The sequence below is a fragment of the Perna viridis genome, chromosome 9, assembly GCF_037379345.1.
Source record: "Perna viridis isolate PV_CMFRI_1.1 ecotype Kerala chromosome 9, ASM3737934v1, whole genome shotgun sequence".
Classification (NCBI taxonomy): Eukaryota; Metazoa; Mollusca; class Bivalvia; order Mytilida; family Mytilidae; genus Perna; species Perna viridis.
In genome coordinates, this window is record NC_142453.1 from 34,997,280 (window position 1) to 35,008,731 (window position 11,452).

An 11,452-nucleotide genomic window follows, 5' to 3' on the forward strand; every position below is an offset into this window, starting at 1 on the left:
AATATGTCTTAACTTTGAAACAGAAAAAAATGAGATACTTCAAACATTGCCTTTGCTCTTATCATGGCGTTAGTCATTTATAGGTGAATAATTTGTACACTGAAACTCATGACAAATACGCTTCATTCAAATACCAAAATATGTACATGTAAACCAATGAAAAATTATATAGCTAGAGTATATATTTTCTGTTTATGAAGAAATAATCTCAATCACGTGATGCGCACTAAGTAACCTGCGATGTACATTATTTTCAAATGTGCGCCAAGGGATATCTCCTACAATAAAGCTTGTAACTTCTGAAATTATGAGTAATATGCCAGCTATCTAATTATACACTTTATATGATTTATGAGTTATGAAGACACCTTTCCTTTTAAGCCATTTATTATGATAAGCATGCAAGCAAACACGCACTTACAAGAACTAAACTTGTACATGTTCAGGGCTAAGCTAGTATTAAACAGCATTAGCAGAAAAGTTACTGACCTCTACAAATATCCGAATCCAGCAAACATGATTAACAAGACAATCGCCAACCCTCTGCAAATTTTTCAATATGTGATACATTTCAATAAAAGGTTACTCATTTTTAGTTTATTTATTAAGTTGCTATATAGGTCTATATGATGAAATGTATGATACTCCATTCCAATCTCTCTGCTCTTGGGAGATAATCAGCATTAAACATCCAATAATATCTGTTGTATTTTAGTGTCAATTACAGAGTTATTTTGACAAATTTTCTATACAATTTTTATCTCCTTATGACAAGAGTTATTTGAAAAGCCACATGTTAATTTCTGTGTACCATAACATTTTAAACAAAATATCAAAAACAAAAATACGTAGGCTTCCAACCATGAATCATATTTTGCATGATTCTTATCTGGAGTGCTACTTAAATACAAACAACAAAATAGAAAATGTTCCCACCTGATCAAAAATAAATATCAAGCATTTACGAAAAACGTTAGTACAAAATACAACAGAAAAAATCACATGAAGGGAAATAAAAATGTATAAAAACTCACAACAACTCAATGCAGGAAAATAAAAATGTTTAAAAAAAATCACAACAATTCAATACAGGGAAATAAAAATTGTACATATTAGTTTTAATGTGTTAGTATCAAGACCTAATTTAAACTTGTAGTTCACTCATACGACTAAAGCCTAATTACCAAATAGCAATGAAGTAACCTACCCAAAATCAAATCAATTCGATACACTGATTCGGTTGTTTTGAAATTGTTTAAACTGTTTGGATTAAACCTGAAAATACCCATGTCCATAGGATAATTTTATTTTTGTTGTTGTTGTTAATAATTCAAATCGTGAACTCGTTTCCAGGAAGCAAAATTTTATGAATGTTATGAATGTCATTTATAATTGAATGATGGGTAAAACCAGCTTTTATAGCACAGTGTTACGGTTAATGATTTCCGGTATGTATTAATATAAATGGGCAGCATAAAATTGCTACCTGCCAAAATTAGTTAAATCAATAGTCATTTACAGTACAGAAAATATAAACAATGAATAAGTGAAAATGAGAAGAATTAAATACAAAAAGAATTATGTAAATCAAAACCACGAGTTTCGAAAAATCTTGAACTTTGTGGGAGAGGTGTGTCAAGATTACGATAAAATATTAATAAACAATAAAAACTGCAGAAAATTAGAAAATCCATCATCTATAGTATGTTTGTTAGAAACAGAATATTTTAAATAAGATATTGATATCAGAAATTAAACTTTTTAGGCTGCGTATGAGACATATTTTCTTATAACCTTGGTCCAAAATCTTGTCTCAAAGGTAACAATGACGTCTTAGTAGTCGCTTCCAGTTCTCATATCTTAACACATACGTTAAAAACTACCATGATAATATGTTAATGTAATGGCTTGCGGAACAGTTATTATCTTGCCTGTTGACCATTGAAAAATATGTGGTAAATGGAACTAAATATATCTTATAAAAATTGTAAATTCCAATAGCATCTTCTCTTCCAATATGTATAATCAGATAAACAGGCTGGTTTTCTGATTTAAGGGGAAAGGTCGGGCTTTCGATGTAGGGTTTGTACCACTTTTCATAAACTGCTGTTATAAAAAACACACAACAAATAATCAATTTAAAAAAAAAGATGTAATCTTGAATTGAAAAAAAAGATAATAAATGCCAAATGGCATCATAAAAATTTTCAGACATGTAAATCCCCCTTTTTATTTATTTTTTTTTTTTTATTTATTTATTTATTTATTTTTTATTTTTTTTTTTTTTTTTTTTTTTTTTTTTTTTATTAATATTATTATTTTTTTGGTCTTGTCCTGTTGTTTTCTTTGTTAGTATTTTAGAAAAATAATCAAACCGCTTTGACTATTTAAAACATTGTATATTTGTAAATCCCCTTTTTTGTTCCTTTTACTGACAAACTATTTTCATAGTAAGAGGAGATACCTTGTTTGTTTTTGTAGTCTTTCTAATGACAAATAATGCAATTTAATTTTCGGATGAAAGTATGTGTCGTGTCTCTCAGGAATACATATTCAGAAACTACCTTGTGACCTCCTTTTCGACATAAGATTCCATCGCAATGCTACATTTTTTTCTAAATATGGTAAATTACTAATGTTTGTATCTACGAAGGGATTTTATGTTTCCATAATCCCTTAGTGGGAAAGCTTCGTTACCTGGCCGTAAGTTATCATCTTATTAAGTTTTTCGACACGGTTTTTTTTTTTTTTTTTTTTTTTTTTTTTTTGTTTTGGCAACAAAATTGTTTGTGTTCTTGAACCCTATTTTTCCAACGCATTTTCGCTTTTTACCTTTTGACCTTAAATGCGCTCTTCCATGTAATCATCTGTTCGCGATTCTGTTTTCCGATTAGTCAAATATCGATAACTTAGTAGCGTTCGAAAAAACTACCAAAAATTGACATTTCTTGCCATGTGTTATTTCCTGAATGAAATGTAGAAAAAGGAAAAATTAAAATTAATTGCAATGGAAGGATTCCATTCACTCGCATTTCGCTAGTTTTATCTGAAGAGAGTTTACCTCCAAATCAAATCATTTTTGCAATAAGCTGAATTTAAACCACAAACTAATTTACTTCAAGTATGTTATTTTTTTCCTATCTTTATACTCTAATAACCGGAAATTAATCTAATTTTAATAACAAGGAAGTACGAATAATTTAAGGTATAACCAAATACTTCATCCTACAATGAGTCTTTGAAAAATTTGGTTCATTCAGATCTGTACCATCTTAATGTAAACAAAAGCTATTCAAGGTAAGTAGTATAAATTTATACTTATAATCTGCTGGTATGATTTTGGGGTTCGATTATTAATTGGGTTGTATCATATAAGCGACATTTTATAATTTTTGTTTCGTTGTAAATTGTAATTGAAAATTTATGGCAATTAAAAATTAAAATGCACATTGTGAACAAATGTCGAGGTAATGGAAATTTTGATAGAGGCACGTGGGGTCAAAACACAACATAGTAAATAAACAGATGATATCATTTTCTTGTCTAGTTATAAACGTTTTCTTATTTTAAATGATTTCACAATCTTATATATTTCATATTTTAATAGGAGGATGACTCGAATGCAACAGTTGCTGATTGATGTGTTGCTCTTTTATTGTGTATCTGTTCAATCTAAAACTGGATGTCCGTAACGATGTTCATGCAGCAAGGCGACAGCAACAGTGAAATGTGTAAACGCTAATATGACGTCAATACCTCCTCTTTCTGCGTACACAACGCTTCTGATTTTCCGTGGAAACAAACTAAAGAATGTAACCTCATATACGTTCAAAAACATTGCCAACTTATCACTAGAAAGACTTTTTCTACCTAGAAATGACATTGATTCCATCAGCAAAGATGCATTTAGTGGCCTCAAACATTTGCAGTTTTTGGATCTTAGTATAAATAAACATATTCCTATTGACGAATTAATACAAACTCTATCAAACATTCAATCAAATCTCACAGCTTTACGCCTGAACTATCTTAATTGGAACGACAGTAGCATCAATTTGATTTATAAGGCTTTGTCAAGATTTCAAATCAAAACACTCTATATCAATCACAATCGATTTCTACTTTTGAATTTTGAATTCAACATTACCGCATCTTGAATTCTTGGATGTCAGCTTCGGTTCAATTAGAAGAATGATATCGTATCATATGTGGAATTTGAAAAGGCTTTTAATTAGGTATAACTTCGTCTCTCTAACAAGTTATTCGTTTGGCATTCCATCTGAATGTTATTTTCCAAACTTAGAATTTCTTCATTTTGACTCTAACGATATAACGTTTCTAGATTTCCGGTTTAAGTGCCTTGAGGAAGTCGAGACCTTAATGTTAGACCGAAACCCCATAGAGAAGATTCACAATGACAGTTTTGCCGACTTGTCTTCTCTTAAAATCTTGACACTAAGTAACCTAGGCAACCATGTCATGTTTATTGGAGCTCACGCGTTTAGAAGCAATTCTCTAGAAACTTTAGTTATAAAGCACAACAAATTTACGTTCACTGACGATCCGCTATATTTCATTTTTGATAAAAATCTGATTTTTAAAAATGTGCCGAAACTGAAGAAATTGGATATTGGTGGAAACTATTTCCAATTTATTATTCTGAGAAGTATGCTTCTGACACTATACAACCTAAGAGAACTCAGTATTGGATCTGCTTCGTTTGTCAACATGCCAAGTGATTTGTTTAATAAGTTACCGAATCTGTCAATTCTAGATTTATCCGAGAATAGGATTGTTGGTTGGGACGGTAAAAAGGTGTTTGGTAATATGTCAACTGCACTTAAGCGTTTGAATTTGAGTAGAAATTATATAACTGCAATTAATGAAACCCAGTTTCCTATTAAATTACGTGATGGTCTTCAACAAATAGACTTGAGACATAATCCATTTTCATGTTCCTGTCGCAATTTCTGGTTCACAAAATGGATTGAAAGGAACGAATCACATTTCACTGCATTTCCAGTCGGATATTACTGTAAGGAGCCTTCTGATTGGGCAAACAGACATTTATCAAATTATAAGCCTACTGTTTCGGATTGTAATCCTAACAACAAACTGTTCTTGTACGTTGTGGCTTCCCTCAGTGTAATAGGAATTGCTTTTACTACAATTGCTAGTCTAGTTTATAAGACACGTTGGCACATTCGGTACTGGATATATCTGGTTCATTTCAAAAAGAAAGGGTATACAAGGATTATGGATGAAAGAGATGGTTATAAATATGCCGCTTTTGTGGTTTACTGTGACGGTGATAGAAGATGGGTTTATTCGAAACTTTCAGAAAATGTAGAAAAGGATCACGGAATTAAACCCTGTATTCATCATAGAGACTTTGAAGGAGGGTAGCGTATCGCTGACAATATTGCTGAACATATGACAGATAGTAGAAAGGTTCTTATTGTAACTTCCCGACAAATGATAAAAAGTGAATGGTGTCTTTTTGAAACAAGAGTAGCACAAGAAAAGTTTCTGAACAAAGAGCAAGGCGCGTTGATTATTATTCTGTTAGATGATCTGCCAAAAAGTGAAATGCCGTCTGCTTTAAAGTTTCTCGTCAATACTACTACATACATACAATGGCAAGAGCATGAAGAAAATAATGATGTATTTTGGTAGACTGTTGTGCAGTCGCTCAAACTTTGAAAATGTCTAAACGATTTTAAGATAACCAAGAGAACATGGCATAGCTTTATAGAAACGTACAAGAACTGGCTTCAGAATTGTTATATTGTTGTGGTATATATATATATATATATACATGCCTAAAATAAGTCTACTTGAAACGCTGGGTTGACCACCAGGGAATAACAATTAAAGCCACAAATTCTTTATTTACAATATATAGTAGCAGCGTAACAAGCATATTAACCACATTTACATCAAAAACATATGTATTACTTAAGCATTAGTTTGACTTTTTGTTCGTTTGTTTGCCTTGGGGGGGTTATTGATCTTTTAGTTTTAGTTTTTCCAATTAAATACTTTTTAATTACTTTTTTGTACGTTTGTTATTGGTTTCAGAAAAGAGATTACAATTATTTCTTACCAGTGAAGACTCTAAATATCTAAACATCAAACTCATCAAAATGATTCAGTAATATTTCTCCCTGAATAGTACCTCAAAAACACTTTCTAGTGTTATATATCGTTACAAAAATCCACACAAGTTTAAGAGCTAGGATGTTAATACCATCGTACCTAGAAACCACTGTTATAGTCCTGACTAGGTACAGGTATTTCTAATAGGAATGGTTGGTTAAGGTTGCAGACACTCACAAACCCAACAACATATTTTCCTCTAAATGTATACATTTTTAAAATCCTTACATCGCGGAGGTTCATGAATATGATAGATATTCTGTTGTATTTTGTCATAAAAATGTGTAGTTATAGTAAGATAATTAAAAAAATAGCGCGCAGAAGTCTTCCCTTTCATTACGGTTCATTATTTCTGATATATTTAAACACAAACGTGCAGCATAAAATTGCCACGGGTCAAAATATGTTAAGCCAGTAGTCAAAGCAGTAATGAATGTATGAACAAAATAAGGCTTGAACTTAGTGGGGATGACGCGCCAATTTATGGTCTAAATAAAAATATACAAGTAAACAATTCTAATAAAACTATCTATTAACTGTCAGGAACAGATTATTTCTCAATATGATCTGGATATCGGAGATAAAACTTATTAGACAGCGTATGAGACGTATTTTTAAACCTTGTTCCGAAGACCTTTCTTCTGGATGGCGCTCTAATTAAGAAGTCAGAAAAGTTGCTGTTACCTCTGACATGCCTTAACAACTTAGCATTGTAATCACTATATACAGGGGAAGCTGGGTATTTACTGCACAAGAAAATGATTTGTAATTTTACATCAAAATCGTTTTATTTGTCATATATTTTTCTATTGAGAGGACTGCTGTAGTCAAATTCGAAATGAAGGTCGGTAATTGACGCGGAGGGAGCTTTGTCAGTAGTCTCTTCAATGACTAGTTCTGGTTAGTAAATAAGCGGAAGCCATTACCCAAATTCAGGATTGTTAATGGAGGGGACATCGACAATATATCAATATGTGAAATTAAAGGATGTATTTTCTTTAGCTTTCTTGTCTTTATTACGATTTCGATGAACGGAACTCCGAGTCAAATGAATAAAGAATCAGGTCGGTTGTGTCTATTTGAATGTCAATAAATTATTGAAAAAATTACCAGTACTGTCAAAGTAATAAGGTAATTTGACGATAAAGTGTTCATACACATTACGGTCATTATTTTAGCGTGTATGTTGGAGTAACGGAGCTTTTTTTTCTTTTTTGACACACGAATTGACTTGGATAATTAATCAATTGAAAATTATTGGGGTTTTTTTTCAATCATCATGAACCCATTTAATTGTAAAGCAGAAACCCTTAAACCTCTGAAACGTTTAAAGATGACACAAATTTGTCGGCATTTTTCTAAAGCTCTATATAATGATGAACAATTTGAAAAACAATAATTAAAATTGTAAGAAATTCGTAAACAAACCAGAAATAACCAAGTTGATTTAAAGGATGTGGTCCACTTCATATAAAACTGTGATACAATGTTTAACATTATGTTTAATTAGTTAAATAATCGTTTAACAGAATTTTATATGAAACATTTTGTTTATCAAAAAGCCTTCAACTATAACTTTAAATATCTTTACAATTAAACATATATTTCAGGCAAATATTTCAAACATCAAATTTATCCCTTTTTCTCCCCTTTTCGAAACGGTAGGTATTAGTTACCCCATTTCAAACAGCAAACTACTTCTAATAGGAAGTAAAGTATTCACATTTTCATGACATCGGTTTAGCTACAAGTAACTTTGTTGCCAACCGAAAAATGAACAACGACAACGACGACAGCATCGCCTATTGCAACTTCTCAGCCAATCTCGTTTATTCCGAGCACTACCGGCGATGACCGAGGATGCACCGATTGCAGCATCACAACATTGGTCTTCATATGAAAATTCCAGGTCGACTAAATGTTTCTACTTTGTTTATACACGGCATCACATAAATGCGATACTGTTAAAATTTGAATAAAAATATTTTCTACGACTTTATTGACACCTACCGTCGTTTAAATTTCTTAAATGACTTGCTCATTCGTTTAGCCAAACGGCTTCTCCCTAAACATTGAATCGTTAAATTCCGGTTAGATTTTAATTCTCGGTGCCAATATTTACATTGTAAAAAGTCGGCCATGTTTACACTGATCGGGTTGCTAGGAGATGTTGTTTACGTTTAAATGGTTTGTTCAAAAACCGAAGAACCCAGAATGCATTTCGGCGTTATTTCGGATATCTCGAATTTATTTTACGCGAACAACGTACAATACCGAGAAGTTGTTCAAGCAGGCGATTGTCACCGGAGTTGGACGGGAACTCACGAACTTCGTTTGTAAACAAATCGTCCCGTAGAAACCAACATGGCGGATATTAGTATGGGATTTTCCCGTAAAGATTTGTTACGCTTCTACTACTATACAACCTATGATTTAATTTAAGCTAATAAGCGACTCGTTGGTACTGCCACGTCATGCATATATGCGAACTATCTTCAGATTAAATAAAAGAGAGACAACTCTAGCGGTAAGTCCCGACGGTTTAAAAAGTAGAGAGTTTTTATTTTTATTCCGTTTTGGTGGGGATAGTTATACAGTTTTTGGGTAACCTTGTAAAACAAATATTGCGATATGTGTGCATTTTAGTAAGTGACATTTTATTATCAATATTACTTTTAGTTAAATAATACAGCTATCCTGTTGATTTGAGGTTTGAAGTAATTGAAATATAAACATTAACATATGTTACCTGGTATAAGTTTCATTTCATAATATCAAAATACGAAAGTTAGACATCATAAGTCAAAGGGTTTATAAAGAGAGTTGCCTGATAGAACAAGGACCAAAAGCTGTTAGCAAATGTATAAGTAAACATGGTAAGCGATTTAATAGCAGTATAAGTTGATAAAGTTTATGCAATAAACGACAGTAAATGATGCTGTCGTGGGAATTGGATCACCTAAAATGCATTTCATTCATAACAATTTTCACCCACAAATGTAAGCAAAATGATTTGAGAACATTAATAAGTGTAAATAACGAGGGTAGTTCCTGTATACTACATATTGTGGCCACTAGTATACGAGATATAAATTATTCTTCAAAACGGTAGTCAGTCAGAAATCGTATGAATGAAGTCTCTCATTGCAAAAAAATACTAGCACACTGTACCTAAAAGAAAAAATACATATTTCGGTTATCGAGGTAACTTTCATAACACAAATAAACGTACAGCTTGTCATAGATTGTGTATGTAGGTTGAGTGTGAAAGATTTTATAAAATATTATTGTTACACTTGATCTTCGAGATCTAATTTCATACCAGGAAATACTGGTTGTACAGTACAAAACTATCATTGGTATTTTCCAGGTTTTTGTGAGAGTGAGTATTTTTCTAGTGCAAATATTGCTTGTATTAGTTGTTGTAGACTTTGCCTTGTCGAAAGATCGATGTTTCTACCCATCTGATGGTGCAAAGTTTGATTCCTTGACGAAATCTCTCCAAAAAGTGCAAAAAGAGTTTTCATCACTGCGTGTTACATTAAGCGGTATGTACATCAAAGGTTTTAGATATATAAATAAATATCCCAATTTTGTCAAAACTGTCGCCATTCGTACAATAAGATTTTTTTGGATTGCTAGCCGTCTTGTATGAATATTATAACACAGTACATATAATCATTTAAGGATATTTATAAATTGTCCTCTTTTAACCTAATGCATGCATCTTCTATACAAAGTCTTGATATTGTGAATTTGATTTGCTTAAGCAAGAGTTACTTGCCCCTGACAAAGACCTTACGACAAAGTAGTCGGGTCTCCCAGTTGCTTTTATCAAGTTTTATTTTGAATTTGCGTGTGCATTTAGTTCCTTTTATCTTTAAATTGTGGATACTGTTCATTATTTGATACTTCAGTGCATGTTTAATGAACTTGCCGATGTCTTCCTCTCTCTTGTGTTTTTGAGTAACTGTTGATGAATATAAGTTCGAATGTATTTTCAGGGAGAAAATCACAACACTGGCCTGTGAAAAAGGTTGGAAGAGATATAAGAACCACTGATACATGTTAAGCCCTGCGTCAAAGTCGTGGTACGATGCTGTGGTAGGTTATTTACTTAGCATTATCATACGAGTATGTGGGATATATGGGGCATTTTTATGTTAGAGTAATCAAGAGCACCAAGGTTATAGCAGTGCTCCAGGGACAAAGACCAGACATTGAAAACAGATATATCCAACAAAGAACATAGAATAACTAACATCATATATACAAAGTAACAAAGCAAATGAGCAACTCGGAATCCACTAAAAACTGGGAGCATGTACCACGTTCACTGGTAAGGTAAGCGTCCTCTGCTTTTCTAGAAACATCCGCCGAGTTGTTTATAAAAAGTCAAATTTAAAGTGTTCCAAAAACTTTTAATGGATTTCAAAAACACTTTAAATTTGTTACCATTGCTAAAGAATGCATTTTTATAAAAATAATCACCTGTTAAAATTTATCAAAACTAACCTGCAGCAACTACCTACAACTTCCCTAGGATGTCATTCACTTCCTAATTGAATTTTAATTTGTTTCCACATTTACCTCCAGCAAGCACTTCCTTGAATTATCAAAATCAGTTTTTGAGGAAATTCATTGGAACACTTAAATAATACAGACTAGTGGAAATAGATAATTCATGAACAGGCGTTGAACTATTATAGACTTGTCAGGAATTATTCTGACCTTATTTTTTTTAATAAAATTATGTCACATTGAATTCTATAATGATCATCGACCAGTCAGTCAAGAAATACAATGCCATAAATACCTTTACTCTATAAGTAAAGAGAACTATTATGTATTTGCGACAAGGAATTATGAACATTTGACAAACAGAGAAATCAGGGGTAGAACTTTCGGAAATCGTTTTGAATTGTCCTTGAATTATTATAAGCTGTTCTTACTATCAATAAAAATAATGAATAGGTCAAAAATAGCCAAGTTTAAAAGGTAAAAAGGAATTACAAACAAGTAAAATATAAATAAAACGTATAAAATTAGAGAAAATGAGCCAAACTTTTCGGCCTTACGATCTTCGCCAGGGGTAAAAAGTGTTGAGGAAAAAGTATCAACTGCCGGTCCCTAAAACGGGGACAAAGTGTTATTCAGAATTACTAACGGTAGCCAGGAATCGTTTGTTACAAAATATATTATAGTTCAGTGGATAATTTCACTTATTTATCTATCCAACGTTTATAAAAAATTAGGTATACTTAGCATAGCATGCAAAAACAGCTTTGTATAT

General features: G+C 32.0%; 1 protein-coding gene and 1 long non-coding RNA gene across 2 annotated transcripts; both read left to right on the top strand.

The window, feature by feature from the left end:
- The first annotated feature begins 4,173 nt into the window (after window positions 1-4,173).
- LOC148607967 (toll-like receptor 4) lies at window positions 4,174-6,052 on the top strand. The gene has a single exon (XM_088545945.1). It carries the CDS (start codon window positions 4,192-4,194, stop codon window positions 5,404-5,406), a length of 1,215 nt encoding a protein of 404 aa, XP_088402071.1. The 5' UTR covers window positions 4,174-4,191; the 3' UTR covers window positions 5,407-6,052.
- Window positions 6,053-8,975: 2,923 nt separating this feature from the next.
- LOC148607968 (uncharacterized) lies at window positions 8,976-11,020 on the top strand. The gene is made up of 3 exons (XR_015915405.1): window positions 8,976-9,035; window positions 9,588-9,707; window positions 10,164-11,020. It is a non-coding gene; the product is annotated as an uncharacterized LOC148607968 (long non-coding RNA).
- The last annotated feature ends 432 nt before the right edge of the window (window positions 11,021-11,452 follow it).